Source organism: Rhinopithecus bieti, unplaced genomic scaffold (assembly GCF_001698545.2).
Source record: "Rhinopithecus bieti isolate Rb0 unplaced genomic scaffold, ASM169854v2 scaffold_9237, whole genome shotgun sequence".
Taxonomy (NCBI): Eukaryota; Metazoa; Chordata; class Mammalia; order Primates; family Cercopithecidae; genus Rhinopithecus; species Rhinopithecus bieti.
The window spans coordinates 545,246-573,061 of NW_016806263.1; the positions used below are offsets into that span (position 1 = coordinate 545,246).

The window sequence follows — 27,816 nt, forward strand, 5'->3', positions numbered from 1 at the left end:
CCCTCCCTCCCTCCTTCTCTCCCTTCCTCCATGCCAACCTCCCTCCCTCTCTGGATCTCCTGCTCTCTGCCTCTCCCTCCTCTCCCGTGCTCCCTCCCTCCCTCCCTCCCTCTTTCCCTCCCTCCTCTCCTCTCCCTCTCCTCTCCTGCTATAGAGGGCTCCGACAGCAGTTCCCAGCCAGCGTGTTCAGCCTGCCTGCCTGCCTGCCTCTGTGTGTGTGTGAGCGTGTGTGCGTGCGTCTACTTTGTACTGGGAAGAACACAGCCCATGTGCTCTGCATGGACGTTACTGATACTCTGTTTAGCTTGATTTTCGAAAAGCAGGCAAGATGTCCAGCACACCACATGACCCCTTCTATTCTTCTCCTTTCGGCCCATTTTATAGGAGACATACACCATACATGGTACAGCCAGAGTACCGAATCTATGAGATGAACAAGAGACTGCAGTCTCGCACAGAGGTAAGTACTTCAACCTTGGGGATGTGTTTGTGTATTTTTGTTAAGCTATGCATGAGCTTTTCCTAGGGTTTCTGGCTGAATTCTGTGGGAAGTGTCCCACTTGATACTACCACGTATGTGGAAATGAGCGCCGGGGTGAATCCACGAGTTTGAACGCTGGGTTTCCAGGCACAGCAACTCTTGTAGCAGGGGACAGTTTCTGCCGGAATCTTGAGAGAACCCAGCACTTGATTCACATGCCAGGTTTCCAGAAATGTTGCTCTTCCAGAACTCTGGTATTTTGCAGGCTCTGAGTCAGTCCTGTTGGTGTTTCTTGAGATATAATTCCAAGGAATTTTGTGATTGTTTGCATATGACTGTATATATATGTATTTTTTTTTTTTTTAGAAATATATCCTAGAGGAAGTCTGCTTTGACCTGTCTTTGCTTTTCAAAGTCACCAAAATCGAGGTAAAAGGGGGGGGGCAGACGAGTAACCCTGCCTACTTCTCAGAACTAGCCCTGGAGGGACACATAGTATATTTCAGTGTTAAAATCAGAAACCAGTTGCTTGGGGCAAGGGGACTCTAGACTTTCTCCTTTTGCTGTCGGCCGTGCCCCCCTGATCACTCTACCTTAGGACAGGAGCTGGTTCAGCTTTCAAGTCAGCTCTGGTTTTTGCATATTTGAGATCTTGTGCCTGAGAGAGGGAGACTCAGCCTCCTAGGCAGCCAGCGACTCTGGAAGCAGAGAGAACAGGACTTTCAGAACTTTTTAAATGTAAAACTCCAGACTCGCCTCCTGCAATTTAAATCTTTTATGTCAGTTGACTTTTTCTCTGTGCTAGCTCAGCTGGCAGGTCTTGCTGCTGGGCTGTCCATCTGCCTGTAAGTTGGTGCTTTGTGGAAGTGTTCGGAAAAGCAGTTTATTATAGGTACACCAAAGTTACTTTAGAAAGTGGAAATTGCTAGGAATTTAGTCTTCTCTGCAGAGTACAAATACTAGAAGATTTATGCCAAAAAGCTTTTAGGGAATAGCTTTGGTGGAATTTTAGATTGAAGATTGACTTTTAACTCTAGGAAGGGACTCCATTAAGTTTGCATTATAGAATAAAACACACTTGCTTGAATTGTCAACAGAGCCATAGAGAATTCATGACGTTTCATGTATTTAATACAGCTAACAAGATGTGACCTGCTTTCTGATTGGCTAACTGCTGGACAAGGACTTATATATGTTTTAAAAGCTGGGTTGTCTTTAATGACTGCTATTTTCTTTATATGTTAATACACCATAGATGCTAAATATGACTGCTGGTATCCTTGCTCTTTCTAGAAGCCAGTAGCTCCTACAGAAGTGCAAACTATGTTTTGCTTAGGGTGGTGAACTGTTGGCAGTGACTGATATTTGTGCTTGCTGTTTTATGTATGTTGCTTTGTGTGTGTTACAGTTTGTATATTTCCTTCAGATCTTTGCAACTGCGTGTTGGAATCTTAAATCTCTGCATAAACTATTGGTTGACATAGCCTGCTTTCAGAATTAGGAGGATAGAAAATGTCTTATAGTTCAGGCACACATTAATTGCAATACAGATTTGGGAAAAATAGTCTTTTAAAAGTGTGATCAGTTATAAAAAAGAGGCTAGGGACTATTATGGCTCAATTCTTGAAGAGCAACAATATTTAAAAATGACCTGTGTCCACCTTACATTTTAGAAAGTTTTTGAGGCATTGCAGAAATTCTTCTCCATCCTCCTGCAGTTAGGAACACAGGCAGCATTCTCTGATATCTGCCTGCCCTCCTGCCCATTACTGAGCACTTGGCTAGGTCTGAGCTAGGAGACTTATCTGCAAGATTTCCCTATTCTTGTCCTCAAAAAAAATTTTTTTGGATTCAATATGGTCCCATGTTTGTTTCCCATTTGAGACAAGACATTTGAAAAGACCTCCTTTTGCAGTATGCTTTGCAAAGATGCCATGTTAGTTTTTGTGAGAGCTAAACTCAGGAATTCCTAACTTTTTGATTATGGGGTATTACTTTTAAAGATTTAGCTCTGAGTAGAAAAGACTACTTCATAGCTCAAGAACCAAGAGAAGAAAGCTTGCTATGACAGATCTTAAAGATTTTTTTAAACCTCCCTGCCTGTGACAGTAAAGTGCTATGAACTATTTTCTGGTGTGTCCTAGAGCTAACCCTTTACATTTTTCCCTCCTTAATTAGATAATTTTTCAAATAATTATTTAAATAATTGCTTCAATACTTCTTTTTTCTTTGCTAAGCAGTAAATACTGTCATGAACGCAATGCCATACATTTGTTTTTATTTCACATGAAAAGAAGAGAGAATCAAACCATTGCTCCTAAGATATTTAAATATTTACATTAAATATTAAATTTTGATCATGATGTATATACTTTGAAAAAATAACTTTCATGTAAAGTTACACTGTACCTTTGCCAATAATTGTTGTTTATGATAAAGCTTTTCTGAGTTCTGGAGAGGGATTGGTTGGAATAAAATACAAAGATACTCAGCAAGAGTTATTAGTTTATTCACATGCAAAATCAAATATGCCTTTGAGTGACTACTTCGAGAATTTAGCCAAAGCATACAACCATTTTGGGCAAGAGTGACTCACCCATCCCTCTTCCTTCTCTCTCTCTCCTCTGGTCCCACTCCTACAGTATATAGTATTATTTCATTAAGTCTTAATCTGTCTCTCTGTGTCTCTCTCTCTCACACAGACACACACACACACACACACACACACACACACACACACACCCCAATGGGTAATACTCTCAAGTCTTCACTCCTTTTGGAACATGGACTTGGCTAGAAAAAAAAATACAGCAAATCAGTATGTGATGAAGAAATTGTAATCAAGTTTCTGGAAATTTCCTAGAAACCTCCTTTTTTATACGGAAAGAAATTAGTAAAGAACCATGATGTTTACCTACTCTCCTTCCATGGCTGATCCCAGGGCATTTTCTCATGGGGATCGATGCCTTTCTTCCAATTAAATTAAATCAAAGTTCTTCAGAAGCTGGGAAGTTTTAGTTTAAAGAGCATGGCAATTGGGAGTTAATATTATTTCTAACTCTTACAAACTAGTTGGCATGGGTCTTGGTTCCTCATTTGCAAATTACCAGCAGTGTCCCTTTAATTGAAAATTCAGATTTTCTGTTTTCTTAGCATGAGAAAGTATTGTGAAGTAAAGAGTGCAGACATGATTTCTTTGCTCATGGTATTCAGTTCAAAATCACAAATGGTAATAAAATAACTGGGTAATGGTGAGGAAAACTTGAAGGTCCAGTCTGGTTTTAAAGCTAGCACTTAGAGCAAGTAGTTCCTGGACCAAGTAGGTACTCATTAAACATTTGCTGACTAGCCAATCAATGAATCAGTAGACAAAAGGAGATAATTTGAAAACCAACGCATTTATATTAGCACCTTCCCTGATAAATACACTTCTGAAGTTTTTTGGGGCCTGGTATCTCCTATTGAGCTGAAGCAGCTTTGGGCCTCTGCTTCTCACTCTCCCTAAAGTGCTCATCTCACATCCCCCACATTTATTTTGTCTGAGGTCATTTAGATCCATAATCTTTGTGGCAAAGAAAAGCAAGTGACTAAGTACTAATAAGACCTCACCTCTCTGTAAAGGAATAGGCATGCCTTAAAGAGCAAACAGCAACAACAACAGCAAAAGCATGTTTTAAATGCTGCTAGGTGTTCTGAAAAGTAAATTTTTTTAAACATCAGAATCTCAGTGGAATTTAATAAAGAAATGTGTGGGTGCCCCCCAACCCTTTAAAATGAAATGAAGAAAAACTCTGAGGTTGGCATCACTGTGTTCACTGTAATTCCCAGGCAGCAGAAAGGAGTTTACATTTTCTGTTGTGTATGCTGTCAAAAGTTGACCCAATGTCTTCCAAAATTCATGTATTTGAATGGTTTGGCAGTGCCAAATGTATTTTGGAAGAATACAGCCACACAATTACATAGTTTTAACACTGCACACACAATACAGTCAGATAGGATATAAAAGTATGTCCTGAAGACTTCAGAATTTGTTCTGTGAAAAGCTTCAATAAAAGCAAAAACAATGGATTTTTTTCATGTTTAGGTCTCAGCTCTGAGATGAAAATATAGCTAAAATATATGAGAAGCATTATAGTGGACATCATTGTAAGTGAAGGGATTTAACTAATGTTAGATTATTATACAATTTAAGAAAGTTTATCAAGTACATTTCACAAATCTTTGTTAGAGTAGATACTTTCCTATACCTTGTTTTCTCATTCAAATGACCAAAACTGTCTGCATTTAAGTGAAGATATTTTTAAGTATATATAGTTCCTCATGTTGGCACCATGCTATTTTTTTTTAAATACCATAAACACCAGAAAAGTGTGAGTTCCGTTGTATATTTTTCCTGTTTTGAGGTTTTTTCTTTTATCAATATTACACATCCTCTTCCAAAAGAGAAAACTGTGATTAAAATCAGAAGCCGTACGCACAAGGATTTTATTAGAATTACAGTTTTTAGTTTTACAGGATTTAATATGAAGGTTACAAATGTTCGAAGACCTGGAAATTTAAATCTGCTGATTTTCACCCCTTCTCAGCTCAACTCTAAAACTCCCTGGGGAGGGGTTGGGGAGGAGGGGGATTCTTAGTTCTCTTTTCTTTCAGCTACATTTTTATATACTTCAGTCACAGCGTTTCACTTTGTAACATCATGTTTATTCATGGAATAGCTTGGTGTCATTGATGTTCAGATGGAATCTAGTTAAAATGAGATTAGTTATTTTGGATAGGTGGAGAAAAAGAAAAAAATGCTTTGTGATAACTTGGAGGTTTCTCCCCCCTAGAAATTTAGAAAGAAAAATGTTGCTGCTACTCTGAGATCTATGAATGATTTTCAGTGTTAAAAACAGAACTTTGTTAGTTGTTTGAAGGGGGTTGGTGAGGTGGGGGAGGGGGCTGGGTGGTGGAAAGGAAAGCTATTTTGAAAATGTTAAATGAAACCAAAAGTGCAGTTTTAAAAATGAGAACTTCCAAACTCTCCTATTTTTCAGGATCTCTACATGGCCTCAGAAAACAAATTGTAGGGCTCATACTGATTTTATTTTCTTGAAGTCTTTTTCTTCCCCCATTTTCTTACTATGGGAACTGTTTTTAATTAAAAATTGCTGCAAACTAACTATTCATAGGAGGCCAAGAAGGGAAAAAAAAAAGAACTTTCAACTCACATTCAACACAGATTCTTATCAGCCTAAAATCAATGCACATTTAAATTTCTCTCTTTTTGGTGTGTAAATTATGATGTAGGATTTAAACGCTATGCATTTTTTAAACATTTAGCTTTTTATTTGGGGTTCAGAAAGAAATTAAAGTATATGGAGAACAGGGCCATAAATCTCTTTTTATTACAGTTGTCCACATTAACTCATTTTGCATGAGGAACACAGAGCACCCCCTTTCTGAACAAGCAAACAAAATGTAAAGCAACCCCAAACATCCAACTTTATAAATGATCAAGAACAAAATTCATAAACTTACTTATCTGGATTTGGTTGGTGGACCTCAAAATATAACTGACCTAGGAAAACAATGTCTTTTTGAAGTGTCAGAACACAGCATTTTAAAAAATGCCCAAAGGACGGAGATACTACAAATACCTTCGTCATTTTCTGACAAGGCGTTTTCCTTCTTTTAAATTTTAAAATCAGTATGAGCCTAGATTTTTTTTAAAACATTTAAATTCTGGCCGCATGCATTTGAACCTAGGCGACTATTAATGCTTAAAACAAAATTCAGGCATTCCTTCAAGAATTTGCATACTTAGGCAATGACAGTCTCAATGTCTAGAAATATAAACATGATTAAAATATTTTCTGTCTTCTAGAAGCTTACAATTTGATAATGAAGGGAGACTTACAAACCACATTTACAACAGAGAGCCATGATAGGTTAATACACAGTGTATCATGGGCGTATTCCTGTAGTGAAAGGTATATACACCTTTCTGAAAGGCAGTCATAGAATAGCATCTTCGGAGTTTTCAGTGTCTGTTGGGCAAGTATTAATACTAGGTGCTTTTTGTACGTCGGCTCAAGTAACCCTCATGATCACATCATATGATACTAATACCTACTAACATCTGTACTTTTACTAATGAGGAAACTGGAAACTGACAGGTTACATAAATTGTTCAAGGTCAAATAGACGGTAGTTTAGCTTCAGAGGTTGTAACTACTCTGCTATAGCACCTCTCTTGAAATAGGAAACATGAGCTAGAAATCTAGTTTTACCTATAGAAATTTTTAATGTGAATATATTCATTTTTTTTCCTAAGACAAATTGACTTTGGAGGTGGCTTGGAAATTGATCCCATTCACTAACTTGATTCTACTAGGTGTGTCTCAACGGCCTGACTTAATTTGCAAAGGGACCAAGTGAAATTCCAAGGGATGGATCCAGGGATGGAAAATATACCCTGGTTACTGAACAAAAAAACCCAAATTACACTCCTTATTAAAGAATACTTAAGGCCAGGCACGGTGGCTCATGCCTGTAATCCTAGCACTTTGGGAAGCCGGGGCAGGCGGATCATGAGGTCAGGAGTTCAAGACCAGCCTGATCAACATGGTGAAACCCCGTCTCTAGTAAAAATACAAAAATTAACTGGGCTTGGTGGCTCACGCCTGTAGTTTCAGCTACTTGGGAGGCTGAGGCAGGAGAATCGTTTGAACCCGGGAGACGGAGATTGTTCCACTGCACTCCACCCTGGGCGACGGAGTAAGACTCCGTCTCAAAAAAAAAAAAAAGAATGCTTAAGATGCCCACTGTATCTGAAGAGTTATTGAAACTATTATTGAATATAATGCATGGTCATCTAAAAGGTTTTTTTTTGTTGTTTTTTTACTTAAAAATATTTAAATTTCCATTCAGTGCTTCTTCTTAGTTGTGCCCTGGGAAAGATGGTGTTTTTATTGTTTTAAACAGTAGTGAATGAGTATAAAAGCCATCTCATTTTGTAGTGGAAACAATAATCAAAATAAATGTTAGGAAATTAAATTACAATTTAAATTGGGCATAGTATTGGCTTCCTTTGCAGGTAATCAATTAGGATTCTTAGGGAAAATAAAGACATTAAGGGGAAAGAACTTTCAACATGTTTGGCTTCTCAGGATCCTAGTTTAATCTACTCCTGAGAGGAAGTCAGTCCCCACATCCTGTCTCTCTGCAGAAGTTCTTTGTGGGAGGTGATATTTCCTTCCTACCCTTGCAGACCACTTCAGCTACCTGCAAAGCCATTGTCGTTAGGTTAGAGTAAATGCTTGCCAGTTGTTGAAGATAAGATAGATCTCCTCATTTGATCCACCCACAAAGCCTGAGATGCATGCATTCTCATTCTCCTTTACCAGACAAGAAACCAAGACCTCAGTTCATGCATGGCCATAGATTTGAGAGCCCAGGAGCTGGATCATCTAACTTTTCACTGTATGGGCTGTCCTGGAGCATACTGGTGAAGGGACGTTGTTTTCCAGCTGCCCGCTTCCTCCTGGAGGCCCTGGTAGCCACACCCTTCTCTCATGTTAGTACCATGTTCGACCAGCCTAATTTGAAGTTTTAGTCTTCCAGTTCAAAATAGGAGGCTTAGCATTAAGGATTTGGCAGACCCCTCTGAAGAAGAGGAATCTACCCTGTTCTGGTGACATTACAAGCCCCCAGCCTCTCTTTTTGGAATCAGGATGGCCTCTTAACAGCACTCCCTGCCCCCTCTTTCCACCTTATAATCTGATCCCCACAAACAGCCAAGGTGATATTTTTAAAGCTAAATCAGATCATGTGACTTTCCTGCTTCCCCTCAAACCTAGAACAAGCTCTAAACTCCTTGCTCTGGTTTTAAGAATCTGTTGATCTTTTCCTTCCTGATGGTCCATTCTTATCTCCTACCAAGTGTTCACTGGACTGGAGCCACGGAGGGCTTCTTTGGGATCCATTAACTTGCCAAGCTGATTCACACTGCACGACCTTTGCCCTCGGTCAGGGGACACCGAATATATGACTTTCTCTGTAATAACTCAGCTAAGTATTAGGAGACCTCAGTTGAGTTAGGATTTGGCATAGTGCTGGTTTTATTTGCAGGTAATCAATTAGATTTCTCAAAGAAAAGAAGAACAATAAAGGAAAAGAGTCCCAGCAATTAGGAGGTCCTGTACTGAGCAACTTAAATGTTCTCTTCGTAGAGAGTTCTTCCTCAAACAATTAAAATTAACCCCCAATCACTTTCTGTCACATGCCTTCTTCATAGGAATTATCGGAAGCCTATGTTTTCTTGCTTCTTGTTTATTTCTTAAGTGTTTGCTTGTCCTTGATAGAATATAAGCCCCATGAGGGCAGGGACCTGATTGTCTTATGCATCATTTCATCCCCAGTACCCTATGTAGCACATAGCTGATGTGCAAAATATATCTATTGAATAAAGGAAATTAAATTGTTCCAGCACTGGCTATCCTGACACTAAAATTTTCCCTGAGTCTTACCAACAATTGCCTACAGTTCCAGTAGGAGAAGAATCTGTGAGCCTTATAGCCCAGTGAGCATTCACTGCTAGAATGCACATCCAGCCCAAAGGAAAAAGAAGCCCCAAGAAAACAAAATTTCTTCTGTGAAGGGAGTGTTGACCTGACTATTTTGCCCTCTGGATAGTGCAAATCTGTTGGGAATCTCCTGACTTATGATTAAAAATGCTTATACTTATCCTAGTGTTTCTTTTTTCATTTGATATTTCTGCTGCTTCTCTCTCTCTGTATCTACCTGGGGGCCTACAGTCATGAATTACAATATGAATCATGATAATATGTTACATTTCCTGGAGCACTTTGCATTTTAGGTAAGTGCTTTCGGGGCCATTAATTAGCTTATTTGAAGTGATTTGCACAACAGAAAATATGGGAAGTCCTAACAGTATAAGATGCTGTGGTCTATAATAACTTTGTGTTTGCTAACTGGTTGTGTGTGTGTGTGTGTGTGTGTGTGTGTGTGTGTGTCAGACAGACAGAGAGAGAGAGAAAGAGAAAGAGAGAGAGAGAGAGATTTGTCCTAATCAGATTGTGCTTGTGTATGTGTGCAGTTTTTGGTTAGGGAACATGAACAATTTTTTTCACCAATAGTTTTTTCTTCTGGAATGAAAAGAGTGACCAGCCTTGAGCATAAAGGCTTCAACCTCAGTATGACTTAATAATAAGACAGATTTGGGTCCAAACTCTGAGTTTGTCTTTTACTTGCTGTATAATATTCAGGAAGTTTCTTAAATTTTCTGAGCCTCAGTTTCCTTAGCCTGAGTGTTACATTGTGAAGTAAAGAATGAACGCATGTACAATGCCTGGTATATGATAGGTGCCACATCAATGGGAACTATGATGATGATGCTGATGATGATGACGACGATACCCTCATTCTGGATTTTATCAGCAAATTAAGTAGTGTAAGTAATGCCAAACATTGCTTCATTTCTTAAAAGTATCTTTAAAAATACTTTTTACATGCCTGCACTAGCATATTTCAATTTAATAAACAAAACTTGCAATAACATGATCTAGAACTCTTGAGTTTGGTTGTTCTCGTGTGATAATGCCAAAGGGGCTTTTCACTGTTATATTGCAGGGATGATACAATAATCATATACCTTGTTATGGGAGAGTAATGGCAGAGTAGTCACAATCTCCTGCAAATTCAAGGCTAGAATGATCTCTTAGGCATGCCTATGGTTAAGTAGTAAGGGTTCACCAATGTATGAGACCATGTGTACCCTGTCTTGTTGGGAAAAAGCTGTGATTGGGGTTTTCTCCATTTAAGAACTCAGTGGAGACAACAAAACATTAAAATGTTCCCTTTCACCAGTGCCTTTGCAGGGTTGTCTGAATGGGGGCCCCAGGAGAGGGCTGGAGAGCACACATCCACTGGCCTTGACTGGCCATTTCTTCTAAGGAGGCAGGCTTCTCAATATGCAGCCCAGCACAGATTTCTCCAGGGGAGCCGGGTCAGCACTGGTCAGAAGCCTGAAGCACCACTGGCGTGTCTGGACTGATAACAGCCCTTCCAATTGACTCACTGTGACACCTTGTGGCTTACTCCTCACACAGTGAAAATGCACACAATGGTGGAAGTAGCGATGTGCTGAACTGTACCATATGGTATCTTTCTGGCCACAGCGATCAGGTGGATGGGTAGTAATGCTACCTGTCTCTTTTTTGTACAGATGCAATTGGGCATTACACTATGCTGATTTCCCCCACTCATTTCAGTGTAGCACCTTTTTTATTTTTCCTGTTGAATTCTGCAAATTACATACATTGTCCGACACTTCATTTCTCTGACCAGGGCACCTATGTTTTCTATAGTCCTATATTAAGAATAATTTTTTTTTTTTTTTTTTTTTTGAGACGGAGTCTTGCTCTGTCGCCCGGGCTGGAGTGCAGTGGCCGGATCTCAGCTCACTGCAAGCTCCGCCTCCCGAGTTTACACCATTCTCCTGCCTCAGCCTCTGGAGTAGCTGGGACGACAGGCGCCCGCCACCTCGCCCGGCTAGCTTTTGTATTTTTTTTAGTAGAGACGGGGTTTCACCGTGTTAGCCAGGATGGTCTCGATCTCCTGACCTCGTGATCCGCCCGTCTCGGCCTCCCAAAGTGCTGGGATTACAGGCTTGAGCCACCGCGCCCGGCCAAGAATAATTTTTGTCAACCTTTATAGAGTAACATCTTGTGTAACTCAAACATTAAATAATTTGTAGCCCTTTTTTTTTCTTTTCCTTTCGGTAGGAGTTAGGATGTGTTAAACTTCTCTTCCCAACGTAGGTCATTTCTTAGGACTCGTGAAAATTTGATCTTGATACTGAAAATCTATGTAGACAAGAAAAAGCTAAACCAATATATAAAACTGACCAATTGGCAATACACACAGAAAACAACCTTTTTTAGACCTTACAAGGTTAACATGATTACCATGTAGTTGGCTGACATTTGTTACTTGAAATTAAAATTAAACCGTCAGTGCATATTACCTGCCTTTGAAAGGTTCTGATTTGATGGAACCTACTACTCCCAAATTAGATGAATCCTAGAATTCAGGGCTGGAATGGTTATGAGATCATCTAGCCCAAGCTCCTGATTATGGAAGTGTAGAAGCCAAATCCAAGCGGGGCTAACTTGGACCAACAGTGCTGTCAATTCACAAGCCATCTCAAGTTATTATATATAATTTTTCAAGTCTTAGCACTCTCCTGTCACTACGTAATTACCAGGAACTGACCAAATCCAAACACACTTACCAACCACTAATCTATACCTCAACACTATAAAAACTTTTATATTCCAAGTCCATATCTCCTTTTTCAGTTATCCAAATGTCTTAAAACAGTGTTGATTTTAGTGTCATGCTATTGATGTTGAAAACACATCACTAACCTTCATTGCTTTTGAATTTATGATTTCCTTTGCCAGTTTATTTAGAATAAAGTTGCATGTGCTTTAAAAGACATGTCTCCTTTTTTAAAGTTTTAAAACATGGTACATTATTAATGTAGAGTATTTGTGAAATACAAAATGTGTTCAAAGAGGTAGAGAAAATCGTCGTTTTAATTTTACCATGCAATACAAAATTGCTGTGAACATGTAGTATATAAATTTATTTATTTTATTTATTTATTTTACCTTTTTTTTTTATATTATTATACGTTAAAAGTTCTAGGGTAGTACATGTGCATAACATGCAGGTTTGTTACAATATTGTATACCTTTTGCCATGTCTGGTGTGCTGTAACCCATCAATCTCGTCAGCACCATCAATTTATCATCTTATATCAGGTATAATCCCAGTGGCAATCCCTCCCCCCTCCCCCTCCATGATAGCCGGTGTGTGAATGTTCCCCCTTCCCGAGTCCAAGTGATCTCATTGTTCAGTTCCCACCTATGAGTGAGAACATGTGGTGTTTGGTTTTCTGTTCTTGAGTATATAAATTTAATGCACACATACATATACATAAATCTTTACTTGCTTACAAGCATATTGGACATCCTTTTGAATCCAGCTCTTTCAACTAAAATTATGAGTATTTTGCCATGTCCTTAAATCTTCTTAAAATATAATTTTGAGTTGCCTGAATTATTCATACATCTGTTTATGTTTTAAAATTAACACCATGTAGATATTTTAAAATTATTTGACTCCATTGTACCATGATTTGAGATCAGTTGTTTTTTCGTTTGTTTCGTTTTTGAGACGGGGTCTTGCTCAGTTGCCCAGGCTGGAGTGCAGTGGCTCTATCACAACTCACTGCAGACTTGACCTCCTGAGCTCAAGTGATCCTTGAGCCTCAGCCTCCTAAGTATCTGGGACTACAGGCACATGACACTGCACTAGGCTCATTTTTTAAAAAAGATTTGTAGAGATAGAATTTCTCTTTGTTACCCAGGCTGGTCTTGAACTCCTGGCTCACGGTGATCCTCCTGCCTTGGCCTCCCAAAGTGCTGAGATTACAAGTTTAAGTATTCTTAACAATCAATTTTATGCCCCAACGAGGTAGAGGATTACTGGTATGAAGGAGTTAACTATGATGACTATTATGATGACCATTAGCATTTGGTACTAGTCAGAAGTCTTGAATCTAGGCCTCTCTGTCTCTCTTTCAAGACAGACCCTTATTCTCTCTCCCTACTCCCAACTTGAGGGCAGATCTTTTTTCATTTCTGCTTTTCTTTCTCTTGTATTATTTCTGAGTCAAAAGGCAGCGAGCATGTAGTCTTTCACAAGGTCCATAAATCAAAATATTTTAGCACAATTCCTACCGGGAAGAGGAAGCTTGAATTAATGTTAAGAGTTAGTGTTGGCTGGGCGCGGTGGCTCAAGCCTGTAATCCCAGCACTTTGGGAGGCGGGCGGATCACGAAGTCAGGAGATTGAGACCGTCCTGGCTAACACGGTGAAACCCCGTCTCTACTAAAAATGCAAAAACTAGCCAGGCGAGGTGGCGGGCGCCTATAGTCCCAGCTACTAGGGAGGCTGAGGCAGGAGAATGGCGTAAACCCAGGAGGCAGAGCTTGCAGTGAGCTGAGATCCGGCCACTGCACTCCAGTCCGGGCGACAGAGCCAGACTCCGCCTCAAAAAAAAAAAAAAAAAAAAAAAAAAGAGTTAGTGTTGATCTAGAACCAGTGGGTTGGGATATAGCAAGTTAATTTATGACACCTCTGAAGGACGTGTCTTTAATTCAAAAAGAAAAGGGATACCTCAAAAAGTGGGTTATGTCATGACTTGTATGTAATGTTATCCTGTTTACTGGATCAAAGAGGTCTTTGGGATTGGGTACTCTCTGACTCATATTTGTGTCAGTCATAACGACTGATATTCTCTGTGGCCAATATCAATCTTCTTTGAAAGGCACATTTCACTGAGGCAGCCATTTTGTTATCACTTCCTCTTTTTTATTTTTTGTTTTTTGAGACAGGGTCTTCCTCCTCAGGCTGGAGTGCAGTGGTGGGATCACAGGCTCACTGCAGCCTCGACCTCCAAGACTCGAATTTCTCACACCTCAGCTTCCTGTATAGCTGGGACCACAGGCGTGCACCATGACATTTGACTAATTAAAAAAGATTTTTATTTATTTGTTTATTTTGTAGAGGTGGTATCTCCCTATGTTGCCCAGGCTGGTCTCAAACTCCTGAGCTCAAGCGATCCTCCCGCCTCAGATCACTGTTTTTGCATGGGTAATATGCTTTTTAAAAATAAGCCTCGGCCGGGCTCGGTGGCTCAAGCCTGTAATCCCAGCACTTTGGGAGGCCGAGACGGGTGGATCACGAGGTCAGGAGATCGAGGCCATCCTGGCTAACATGGTGAAACCCCGTCTCTACTAAAATACAAAACTAGCCGGGCGAAGTGGCAGGCGCCTGTAGTCCCAGCTACTCAGGAGGCTGAGGCAGGAGAATGGCGTAAACCCGGGAGGCGGAGCTTGCAGGGAGCTGAGATCTGGCCACTGCACTCCAGCCCCTGCGACAGAGTGAGACTCTGCCTCAAAAAAAAAATAAAAAAAATAAAAAAAATAAGCCTCATACACATATGCTTCTAGTACAACATAGTTTGTGCAATAAGATTATGTCCTTTCCCATAGTATTGGCATTAAGAGCTTAACTTCTGGAGTCATGCAATTTTTTTCTTTACTTAGTGGCTGTGCGACCTTGGATAATTTATCCATCTGTGCCTGGGATGCCTCTATGGGTAATGTGGAGAATAACAGAATCTACGTGTTTGGGTTTTCGTAAGATAGAGTGAGTTAATTCTTGTACAGTGCTTAGCATAGTGACTGTACCCTATGAAGATTAACAATTTTTATTGTGGCTTATTTGTTTAATGGATATTGAACATCTACTATACATGATATTACTGCTCTAGAGACGAAGAGGGCAGTATCTGTGTCTTAGAAGAGCTTACTGAGGACACAGTAAGGACTTACAGGGAAGGAAGGTCTTGAGGGATAAATGGGAATTTGCCAATTAGAGAAGGGTGGTGGGAAGGGTGTTTAAGGTAGAAAGAACAGCAAATGCAAATAAATTGATATTGTATTTTAGGAAGGGTGAAGATTTTGACACTGCTGAGGCTTAAGGTCTGGGGTATATGTATTCATGTGTATATCATTGTGTGTGTAGGCCTGGAGAAGAAGTGGGGGCCAAATTGTGGAGGTATTTAAATACCAAGCCAGGGTTCTTTACCTTTTAGAGCCTATACTTTGGATGATAGCATGATTATTTAACTTCTCCGTGCCTTGGTTTCCTCATCTGCGAAATGAGACAACAGTAGTCCCCATCTCACAGAGTCGTTTTAGGGAATTTAATGAGGTAAGGCATGAAAGCCCTCAGACCAACACCTGGTATGTAGTAAGGATTCAGTCAGTATTAGCTTCTACTATCGGGCCAAGGGAGCTAATACAGCGTTTTGTTTTATTTTGTTTTGTGTTGGCTGGGGAGTAAAGCAATCTGCTACGCCTTTGCGCAAGAACACTCTGATCCCTTTGTGGAGGGCGGACTGGTGGTCTGTCTTGGAGCACATCTGTCTGCTGAGAGGAAGAAATCAGTGGATAGGGAGATGCACAAAGGAAAAATTACACACACTTACTGGCTGACTGAGCTATTTTTAGCCTAGTGTGTCTGAAGCAAAGGATGGATTTTCATGGTATTTTTTTTTAAAGATGCAAAGTTCCCGTAAGCCAAGGTGATGTAACTTGCCTTGTGACATTTTATTTGCCCATCCTTGAGGTCCACACTGTGGGCCATGAAACGTTTAGCGGCCTGGGGCCTCTAGCCTTGAGTTTTCTTCATGCCTTGGCACAGTTATGACCTGTGTGAGGAACCAGAAGTGATGTGCTGGCCGTCAGCCTGGCAGGAGGACCCCACAGTGATGTGGCAGGGAGGCAAGGGAGAAGGCTACATGGGGAAGAGAAAAAGGCAAGAAGCGGTGAAACCTGACCTCACCCAAGACATGGGACATGAGTCTCTGACACTCAGTTTCCACACTGGTAGAATAGGAAAAATAATCTGTCAACCTCAGAGGAACATCCCGAGCCCTAAATGGGCGGATATCTGGTGTGGCTCTTCCCTCTACTGCATGGTAGTTCATGCCCCGTTGCAGGCCCATGTGCTTTGTGCATTGAATGTGTGTTTTTCTTGAATCTTTTGCATACCCTCTTCCCTGTTTAAACTTAAGCCTCAGAGAAATATTTTCCTTCTCTGAGTCTATTTCCTCTTCCGACTTCCTTGGGTTAGATGAGCTATGAACACCAAGGTTCTCTCTTCAGCCACAGTCTATGATCCTGATTAGGTGGACTGCCGGTTTCTGTTTTTAATCTGTCACATCCAACACAAAATCAAGGTAAATAATGTGTTTTTGGCCCTCTGTTGAGCCTCCTTTAGCTATTTTTTTCCCACCTTCTTTGGTGAGGGATCTTACTGAGTCTTGCCTTTCCGCACAAACTGGCTGGAGCTGGAGGACCATATTTTGCCTCAAAATGCTCTGGGCACCATTGTCTTAAAACCCACACATAAAGGAAGCCTCGATGGTGGTTTTTTTTTTTTTTTTTTTTTTTTTACGTCCTCGTAAAATAAGCTCAAAATGCAAATGCAGAATCTACTAAAATTACTGAGTTCAGTGGGTGCCCTGCATCGCCAGTTTTTTTTAAGAAAGGTTAAAATGCATCTGAACTAAGACTAGAAAATAAGCTTCAGGTGTTAGGTTATTCTGAAAAGACTGTTAATGCCTGTTGGCTAAGTGCATTAAACTGCATGGAAATGATCACTTGTGTGTACTATTTTAAAAACTGCTTGCTGGGATGGTGATTTAAACCTATTTTTTTCTGGACTCAAAACTTCACGTTTGTCTGTTGAAAAAAAAATACCATATTTGAAACAAATAAACATTAAAATATAGTTTAGTATATTTCCAGGCATTTGTCTGAAAGGAAAATATGTCAAGACATTTTTCGTTAGAAGCTGAAATCTCAGCCTTAATTCACTCCATTGTACTTCCAAGGAGCTCAACCCTATATAATATTACCTGGTCTCTGGAGACCTCCTTGAAGGGATACCAGATACCCTTAGGATAACTAGAGAATGGGGGAGGTGGTTAGAGAATGGAGGGGGAATGGTTTCCAGTCCTAATTCTATATTTCCTGTGACTTTTTTTATGGGGGCAGGGGAAAAGGAGAGAAGAAAGAACTCTGCTGTTAGTTTTATTACGGCTTTGCTTTTAAAACCATTTAAGAAGTAGCATTCATGGTGGCACCCTGTGGTGTCTAGGATGGAGTTGCATTGGCTCATTCATTCCTCAATACTTTATTGAGGTTTTTTTTCATTATGTACTCAGTGAGGAAGGACCATATATAAACCCTGCCCTCAGGATGCTCACAGCCTAGTGGGGAAGATAGCCAACTGAACCTCCAGTTATAACTGAGGGTACCAAGAGTGAGCTGTTGAGAGCAGCGAGGACAGAGGTTTTCCCAGCCAGGATTGCGGTACTGAGACATGCACACACGTGCATACACATGCACAGACATGCACACTCACACCCTAAGTTGCTTGTGCTATGTGGGAAATTTTGACCCATATATTCCTACGTTTAATTGAAGGCACTGTTAACTTCTTAACAATGTTACATCTCTGTTGATTTTAGGAGGAATTAGATTGCGTAAACATCTCAAAACAGGGAGGTGAACCAAGAAGCGTAAATGCCCCAGTGATGGCTGCAACTAGGTCTCTTAACCTATTATAATCTAAACCTTGGGTGAGGGAGAAAGAAAAAAAGCAGCTTTTTTAAGTCCACTGAAGAATTAAGATATGGCAGAAAATAATTGTTTTTTTTTCTGGCCATGAGAAATTGTCTGAGTATAGGGTGGAAAATTTCATCCTTATCAGAAGTTAATCATAGTAATTTATGTGGAACTTCCAAGTGGTTACTTAGTCAACCTTTAGAAAAAAAAAAAAAAAGGCCCAAACTCCCCTCCCCGAAAAACAGTATCGAGAGAACTTTAGGAAGAAAGCAAATCATTCAAAGCCTTGAATGGTTAGAAATCCATAAAGCTGAAGGCAGGAGACTGGATGAAAAAAGAAAGAAAATCTCAAAAATTCAGGAGCAGGAGCCTTGCTAATCAGGATGAATATCTACTGAGTACTTACCAATCGCTAGTCCCACAGCTAAGTGCTTTACATCATGGCCTCAATTAAGCCACACACTGCTGTGGTACGTAGTGGTATCCACTCCCTTTTTCAGATAAGACAAGTGAGGCCGAGAGATTAATTAGTAATTAGCCCAGGGCTTCAGAGGTAGCAAGAGTTACGTCTGTGACTTAAACCTGGGTGTTCCCAAGTTCAGAGCTGAACTTCACTTGTCAGCTCTGCTGCCTCTCCAGACAGCGCCCACTTTACAGATGAAGATACTGAGGCCCAGGTAGGTTACAGTGGGTCTTGAGTCTCACTGTGAGACACATTCAGAGTCTTCTCATTGACTGACGACTTCGATTTTGGTTCCTCAGTGGTCCCCACATTCCACTGTGGGACTAGCATCTATTTACTGAGAATCCACTCTGAGGGTCACACCACTGTCAGAGTCATACCACCAAGGACTTCTTGAGGTCGGGGACCTCACCTGGCTCATCTTTGTATTAGCAGCAGAGGACACAGGGCCAAGGGCAGAAATGATCATCTAAATAGTGCTTGAATGAATGAGGGATATGAAGGAAGTAGTAGGCTCCGAAGTTTACACAGAGTGAGAGAGGCAACTGACTATAAGGACCATGCAGACAAGCGCTGTTCCTGTCTTTTCAGGCACGGAAGGCTATGGGACATGTCTATACAAACTAGAAAAACGTGCTCCTTCTGAGTGAGCCTATGGCCCTTTTGTGCAAATGAAATCTTCCTGGTCTTCTTGGTAGACATTAGTTCCATGGGGCTTAGCAAAGTGCTCTGGATTTCAGCCGTTCCTTCTCCCCTTGGTCAGCTGCCTTTTTGCAGTGTGGAAACTGCCCAACGGTAAATGGAGGCCTGTTTTGATTTAATTTAGTCACCCAGAACCTGAATTCTAATTGATCTTCACTAAATCTTCATTGGACACATGAAGAATTTTCTTTTTTTTTTTTTTCCTGAGTTGGGGTTTCGCTCTTGTTGCCCAGACTGGAGTGTAGTGGCACAATCTCGGCTCACCGCAACCTCCGCCTCCCAGGTTCAAGCGATTCTCCTGCCTCAGCCTCCCTAGTAGCTGGGATTACAGGCACGCGCCACCATGCCTGGCTAATTTTGTATTTTAGTAGAGATGGGGTTTCTCCATGTTGGTCAGGCTGGTCTCAAACTCCTGACCTCAGGTAATCTGCCCACCTCGGCCTCCCAAAGTGCTGGGATTATAGGCGTGAGCCACCGTGCCCGGCCCAAGAATTTTCAAGATGGTGCTAAATTCTCTTCTGTCATTAAGATACAGTGCATAAAGAAGAATGTTTGGGCCAGGCGTCATGGAGGAGGCTGGGATCGGTTTGATAAGGGATTGTAGGATTTAGATTTGTTGAGAAAGAAGAAGGGCATCTGGTTTGGGGAAAGAAAGGTCTGAGATGCCATCAAGCAAATATGTCTGGTGTAGGAATAGGGTGAGGTTGGCTGACCTCTGCACAGGAAGTCTCTGGAGGTGTAAAGAAAGTTGGACACCAAGAGGAGACATCGTTTTCTCTGTATTCCGTGCTTGGGTACCATGTCCATAGAATGGTGATGTTAAATTGACTTCCTGTTTCTAGGGTAGACACCCTTCCTTCTCTACTCCCTCTGTGTTAGTTAGAATTCTCCAGAAAAGCAGATATAGGGTATATATCCAGGAAGAGATTCATTATAAGCTATAGACTCATGTTGTTATGGAGGCTGAGAAGTTCCATTTTCTGCTGTTTCCAGTCTGGAGACCCGGGAAAGCCGGTGGTGTGGATTAAAGTCCTGAGGGCCAGAGAGCTGATGGTATCAATTCCAGTTCAAATCGGAAGCTCTGAAACTAGGAGCACTGAAAGTAGGAAAAGATCAATATTCCAGCTTAAACAGCCAGGCAAAGTTAAGCCAACATTCCTCTGCCATTTTGTTCTATTCAGGCCTTTTATAGCTTGAATAGTGCTCACCCCCATTGGGGAGGGCTGTGTGCTTTACCCAGGCCACCAATTCTAACCACCAATTCTAACCCTAATCTCAGAGAAAACGCCTTCACAGACATACCCAGAGATAATGCTTAACCAGATATCTGGGCATCCCTTGGCTTAGTCAAGTTGACACATAAAATTAACCATCACATTCTCTCCTGCCAAAATGCTGCCTTCTCAGATATAATAGAGGCTGGCGTCAGAGGCCTTTGAATGTTTGTCTGAGGACTTTGGATGTGACTTTATTGCAAGAGGGAATATTATATGTTCTTCAGCAGATCCATTAACATCTTACTCATTCCCTCATTTGGTACATCTATATTGAGCAGGGCCAGGTGTTTAGCATACAATACCGCATAAAAACAGACATTGGCATTTCTTGCAAGAAATTTACAATCAAGTAAGGGAGCTGTACAGCAATTAAAAACTCATACCAACTAAAGTATAGTTGTAATGGAAAAATGTGCAGTATTTAACACAATGTGATCAGTGCACTAGAAGAATCAAGCATGTTTCTGTGAAAGCATAAAATAAGTAAGGAAAGCTGACCTATATTGGTGGGAATAGTGGTCAGGGAAGACTCCTTTGAGGAAGTGAATTTTTAGCTGAGACTTAAAGAACAAATGAGATCTAGCTAGAAAAATAGGACATGTGATGCCAAGATGGCATTTTAAAAGAATAATAGTAAGCGCAAAGACCCCGTAGCAGGAGGGAGCTGATTGTCCATAGTTCTGAGAGCAAAGAGGAGATGCAAGATGCAATCTGAAGCTGATGATACAGGTTGAGGTCAGATCATGTTTGACTACAGATAGGATGTTAAGGGTTTTGGCTTTTTAGGTTTTTGTTTTAATTCTAAAAGTTATGAAAAATGTACTCCTTTTGGTGGTGGTCTGAGAGAAGGTACATCATTAGAATGACATTTTGAAAATAACACTCAGGCTGCTGAGTAGAGAATGGCTTCAAAGTATTTAAAAGCAGATGCAGAAGGACATATTAGAGAAGGACTGTATAGTTTTCTGGTAAAAGATGATAGTGAATTGTATGGGCGATAGATTAGCCATGGAAAGTGTTGAGTATAAGTGGTCTCCAGCCAAACTCTAAGGTTACTGGAATAACAGAATAGGAACCCTTCCCAGGCTTTATCTTTATCTGTTCTTGTCAGCAGTATGTACATGTATCTCCCAGCTCCAAATAGCTGTACGGTTTAATGTTGTTCACTCTATCCACTTCCCAGAATCCACTGGAAATTGCTGTAACAGCACATCCTCAATGCCCATCAATTCTCCATGTCCAGCTCCTTCATGGCCTCCTCTGCCTCTGCTGAGCTATGGACTTCCGAAGCCCCTTCCCCTACCTGCTTTTGATTGGCTTTAACTTTTACAATATCTTCATTACTCTCAGTTTGTTCAACATCCTTTTTATTTTTTTAAATCATAGATTGATTTAGTTTATTCTCTTTGCCATTTTTGAGTCTCATTATTTCTCTGTTTCTCGTTGGTTATTAGTGGCTCTGTTTTCCTTCAGTTGCCTCTTGTCTTTGAGAAGCTCTTGTGATTCTTTCAGGGCCATTTGCCATTTGGTTGGTCTGTCTTCTCTTTCCCTCTAAGTTTTAAGTATGGCATTTTAGTTTTCTTTTATCCCCTTTCTTCTTCTTCGGGTGCAACTGCAGACATTTTGCTCTTCCAAGGTGTCTACTAAGCAGTGTCTGACACAATGTGGAAGCTCAACAAATGTTGGTTAAATTTATTTCTTCTATTGATTGTTCAGGCTTTGATGCCATCACTTAAAATGTTTCTTGTACGCACCCTGTTTTCTACCTACGTATGTATGTGTATGGTTTCCTGAATCCAGGTTTTTTTCTGGGAATATTCTAAAGTAATTGATTTCTCTGTGGATCTATAACAGTGACAAGAATTTTCACCTATGCCTGCGAGAATACCTCCAAAAGTATTGGGTGCTCATCATAAACACACGTCAGTTTAATAAACTCTTATGGATGCATTGACTTTCCCAGTGTTGCTAGATGACTTCAGATGATTTGCATAATGGGTCTCAGTTTCTATATCTGTTAAATGACAATGATCAGAGAATTTTTAAAAATTTAAGGACACCTGAAAAGCATGAAGGACCCCAGACAACTTGTGTTTATTCCACATAGTGGGAACTATGTTAGATTCCAAAGACACAAAGACAACTAAGACAACTTAGAATAAGAAGGAAAAGAGAATGATTTGTTGCAATGATCCCCTTGAAGTTCCAGTTGAAAGTCAGAGGATTGCCCTGGATTGGAAGTAGTCTCCAAAGTGACATCATTTTCTTTTTCAAACCACATCTGGCCTGTCTCTCTTGCCAGATTCATATTAAAGGTAACGGATTTGAAAATGTTTGGAATAAATAAAAGCTCTAGTCAGGTGTGGTGGCACACGCCTGCCATCCCAGCTACTCGAGAGTCTGAGACCCGGTGATTGTTTCAGCCCAGGAGTTCGAGGTTGTAGTGAGCTATGACGGCACCACTGCACTCCAGTCTGGATGACAGAGTAAGACTTTGTCTCTAAGAAAAAAAAAAGAAAAAGAAAAAGAAAGCACTATACAAATTCCACATTGGGAAATTTTCACTGAATCAATGGTTAAAGGCTTATACAATGGATGGAGTATTTGGTTAGTGAGGAGAGATTTTTGAGGATCGATGGCAATCCTTATTTCTAGAAATAGCCTGGTTTGTGCTGATTACTGTTGGTAGGGATCAGTTTAATGCTTTTTCACCTAATGTACCTAGAGATTTGTGAGAGAATTAGCTATGCAAATTGAATCCTTAAAAAAAACCCTCCACAAACCTGTATGTTATATTTATAAACTTTACATTGTACTAAAGTCAGCAAATGTCACAGAATTAAAATCAGTAAATGCAAAATGAAGGTTTCCATAGCAACAGTAACTAACCCATATTGCACATAAAATGAAATGTACATTAGGATTTACATTTAATCGCCTATTAGTGGAGAAAAGTCCTATATAGAACAGGTGCAATATGAATACATTAGGGTGACCCTAGCAACTCTTTATCTTTTAAACTCCAGGCTGTAGCTGCTGTAACTCTTTTATATCTACAAAGTTTTGACTCCTTTAGGGAAAGTGAGGTAGGAAAATTAGAGGCAGCATTAGAGCAGAGGTGTGCACCCCTAGATTTAAATGCGGTGGAATATTACCATTGCATAAATTATCAATCAACTCAGTAGGTGTTTCAGAGAAAGGAATAGACCCAGAATACTAAATGTTTATGAAATTGTTGCATGTAGGGTACTTAAGAAGAATTTCTGTCTAGCATAGTCGGTTTATCCAAACCTTCAGTGCTTCTGAAATATGCTAATGCAAGATGATTTTGTGACTTTGAGTTGGTAGAGGAAAGGCCCAATAGGAGGGTGGCCAAGGACTGGAGCCAGGGACATGGGTCATGGCCTCAGCCCATCACTCTGCACATGTGGGCTCCCTTGTTGAATTTCAGTTTCTTCCTATAATGCACTCCTTGCCTACTACCCAGGGTTCTAAGACTCAAATAGGAATGGAAGGAGAAGGATACAGGGTATTTTGTGGAAGCTGAAGCTCTCTATATGGACAATGGTGATGCTATTGTGAATGCGACTTTCATAAGGCAAGTATCATCCCCAGCAGTTATACCGTGCCTTTGGCTGGTGGTTCCCGGAGAGGGCCTATCCTTGGCTTGTCTGCTTACATAAGGAAATGTCTCCTCGCTCTGCGGCAGCTCTTCTGGTGGAGGGCTCTGAGTCATTGCTGAGAATACCATCATGCCTCCTCCAGCTCAGTCTACATCAGATAACTCTAGATAGAGACTCTTCTATTGGTCAAAACTTTCTTTTATAAAATTGGAAGAAATTTTTCTAGTGACTAAACAGATGATTCACTCAAAATGCAGTTGATTTTTAAAAATAATTTTAAGTAAAATTGATCATAAGTTTTTTTTTTCTCTCCATGCGCTTTAATGTTCTTTAGTATTCCTTGGCTTCCCTCTAAATTCTTTGATTCAGTTGGTCCAGAGTAGGCCACAGGATCTGCTTCGTATCCAGTAACATGGTAATTTTAAAATTTATTTTCAATTGATGAATTAATTTTGTGTAGCTTAAGCCGTTAAACGAGGTTATCTGATTACTACTCAGATCAGATTTTGCCAGCCAGCCCAGAAACCCTGCCCTGATTATAACCCCTTTCCTTGTTTAGTCTTAATTGACTTTTTTGGTGTTAATTCTCTTATGTTTCCCCAGACACTTTCAGCTGCTATTGATTCTCAGATTGGCCTGCCTTACTGTCCAGCGAATACTTGTTGGCTATTTTTGATTCCCTGATTTTCTGGTCTATCAGATGTTCTCTAGCTTCCTTTCTGCCTAGACCCTGATAACATGCATGTCTATGGCTGTAGTGGTTTGTTCCACTGGCTTGTATTTTGGGATGTCATGTCCTCTTTTCTTTTCAAATATAATTTTTTGTTTTATTGAAAAAATTGAAAGAGATTTTTTAAAACATAATTAGACCAATTTTTGTCAAGTGCCACTCGTGTGTATACATAAACAAGGCTATAAATGAAATACATTGGTTAGGTATTACTAAGACTTACACTCAGGGTCTAATGGTTTAGAATTGTTCTTCTACTCATGGTTGTCCATGATTTCCATGTAGTATAACCTTTGTGCCGCCAAGGATGTTGGTGAGATGGCATTCTTCAAAATAACACTTTTAAAAAACAGACATGATGCAGGTCTCTGTGCAGGCTTTGGATTAGGTAGAGCTTGCCTAGTTTTGAATTTGATTTTCAGGAATGTAGCGAATCTTGTTGGATGCATAATCTCCCTGACTCTTACCCTCAACCAAATGGTTGAGAGGAGAAAGAGTGATCTATCTTTGTCTCCCCTTTTCTTCCAAGCCATTCACACCCATTCTGCAAATTATGATGCTTCTGCTTTGAATATTTGCACATATACAATGACAATGATGGCTTGACAAAGAGGGTAAATCATAGTCTGATTGTAAAATATACATTGAGACATCAGATTGATATTGGAAAAAATGTGCATCTTAGAATTAATGAAATTATAGATAAATATAAACACTTGGAATTTTTCTGCACATCTTGTCTTGTAACCCTCTTTCTTACTTTAAAATATATTTGAACTATTTATTTATTAAATATAGTGTAAAACTGAATCTTAAGATCTGCGTATTTTCCAGCCTATGCATTGCCATGATGATCTTATCATCTAATTTTGTTATAAATGTTTTCCATGAGTTTTGGTTTGGGGTTTGTGTAGGGAGTTGGAGATATTTTAAATGATGCTATCATTGTTCATAACAGTCAAAAAGCAGAAGTAACCCCAAATGTCTGTTAAGTGATGACTGGATAAACAAAATATGATATATCTGTACAGTGGGGGCCATAAAAGGATGAAATTCTAATCCATTGCTACAGCGTGGATGAGCCTCAAAAACATTTATGCTAAATAGAAGAAGCCTTTCACAAAACACCACATATTGTAGATTACGTGAATGGAAACAGTAATTCCTGCAATTGACATGAGAGATCATGTTGGGATCATGAAAACCTCCTGAAACTGGTTGTGGTGATGATTGTTATAACTTGGGCAATTTGTTAAAAATTAAAACATGGGCCGGGCGTGGTGGCTCAAGCTTGTAATCCCAGCACTTTGGGAGGCCGAGACGGGTGGATCACGAGGTCAGGAGATCGAGACCATCCTGGCTAACATGGTGAAACCCCGTCTCTACTAAAAAATACCAAAAAAAATTAGCCGGGTGAGGTGACGGGCACCTGTAGTCCCAGCTACTCGGGAGGCTGAGGCAGGAGAATGGCGTAAACCCAGGAGGCGGAGCTTGCAGTGAGCTGAGATCCGGCCACTGCACTCCAGCCTGGGAGACAAAGTGAGACTCTGTCTCAAAAAAAAAAAATTTACAAATTATACATCAATAGGATCATGAAAAAAAACTTTACTACCAATGCTGTTTTCTCAAATATTAAGTTTTAAGACTAAAAATATGCAGAAGAATATAAAATATAAAATAATATAAAGAAATGCCACCAAATTACTCCTTGGTTTTAGAAAACTTCTTTAGAATTATATAATTTGGTTTCTTTCTTTGTTGAATTTTTTAAGGAATAAGGTAGAAGTATAGAAAGGCCTAAGGACAAATAACTTTTTTTTTTTTTTTTTTTTTTTGGTCCTAGAATCAAATGGTGAATAGAGACCATTAACACCGCACAAGGTTAACCCCGGCCGAATGTCAGGTTCTCTTTTCCAGGTTCTACTCAACCCTGTCCTGTGCTCCAGCACTTTCAGTGATAGGCAGCCCACTCCATTTTGAGGCAATCCACCTTATTGACTTAGAGTTCTAGTTAAAAGAAATGTAAAAGAATTAAACTCAAGTTTGTCTCTTAGTCACTATCATTCACCAGCCCTTTTCTGAACTTGTACAAAGTGAGTTCGTTTTCTCTTCCACTAGAGAGCCCTCCACTATCCAAACATGAGGAGCTTATTATCCCAAGTCTGCAGGTCTTCTCATTGCTATTGCACCCTGGGCTCAGCTGTTTCTCAAATGCAGAGGAAATGCCCGATACACCGTTCTCCTTCACAGCATCTGTACCACCCTACCACTTGGCCTTTTTGAACCCCCATTAGATGGCGAGCATCTTCCTTATCTGATTGCTTTCCCTCTCACTGGGCTGTCAATGGGACTCATAGAATTGGCCTTAGAAGCATGTCAACTCCCACAATGATCTGGACAGCCTCACTTCAAATATAGTGGATCTTTTGCTTTTCTTGCTTTGTTTGCAGAAATCAAGGAAACATATTTTCTGATCTTGTCATCTTTTGCTAAAACATACTGAAAGTTAATTAATAGTCATGGTTGTGAAATCTTTTCTCTGTTTTTGTTTCCTCCTTATACTGATTTCTAAACTACTTGCAAATATTATTTTCGATTGTAACAGTATGAAAGGGATCTAGAGTCCTGCCTATGCTGACTTATAATAAAAGATGCCATGAATTTACCTGAGAATCTGAGAAGGTCTATTGCTCTCATACATAACAAACTTTTTGTTGTTGTTATTGTTAAGTATCTGCTTTATGCCAGTCACCCATTCTCAGCGCAAGGGAGAAAGAAGCAGTGATAACAACAAAGATTCTTTTAGCCAGAATAGAACTTATAATTCAGTTGAAGGAACCATGCAATCAACAAGTAAACAAATATATATATGCCATAGCATTAAGTAGTATTTGAAAAGTTTTATCCAATTCAGAGGAGCAGTAACTCATGTCATAGATGAATGATTGAAGTTCAGATATTCATTTGTGGTGAAGAAAATAAAATAAATATTAAAATAAAAAATAAATATAAAAGAATAAAAATAATATGAAGAAAAATACAGTCCGAGGATAGAGACATATGACGGACACTACTTTAGATAACATGGTCAGAGAAGAATTCCCTGAGTAGAGACCCTTGCAAAGTACAGAAGTGAGAGCTCTGTGGGTAAATGTTTAACAATTGGGTCTTTAGGCCGGGCGCGGTGGCTCAAGCCTGTAATCCCAGCACTTTGGGAGGCCGAGACGGGCGGATCACGAGGTCAGGAGATCGAGACCATCCT

General features: G+C 40.1%; 1 protein-coding gene across 17 annotated transcripts in view; it reads left to right on the forward strand.

The window, feature by feature from the left end:
• Positions 1 to 27,816, forward strand: part of LDB2 (LIM domain binding 2) — a 411,922-nt gene continuing 384,106 nt past the window's right edge. For 9 of the 17 annotated variants that reach the window (XM_017875326.1, XM_017875331.1, XM_017875318.1 and 6 more), the window contains exons 1-2: positions 25 to 460; positions 848 to 910. In XM_017875326.1, coding sequence (XP_017730815.1) covers positions 329 to 460; positions 848 to 910 — 195 coding nt within the window. In that variant the 5' untranslated portion in view covers positions 25 to 328. Of the gene's footprint in view, positions 461 to 847; positions 911 to 27,816 lie in introns of all 17 variants that reach the window. The other 8 variants (XM_017875333.1, XM_017875336.1, XM_017875322.1 and 5 more) reach the window with 1 other exon arrangement.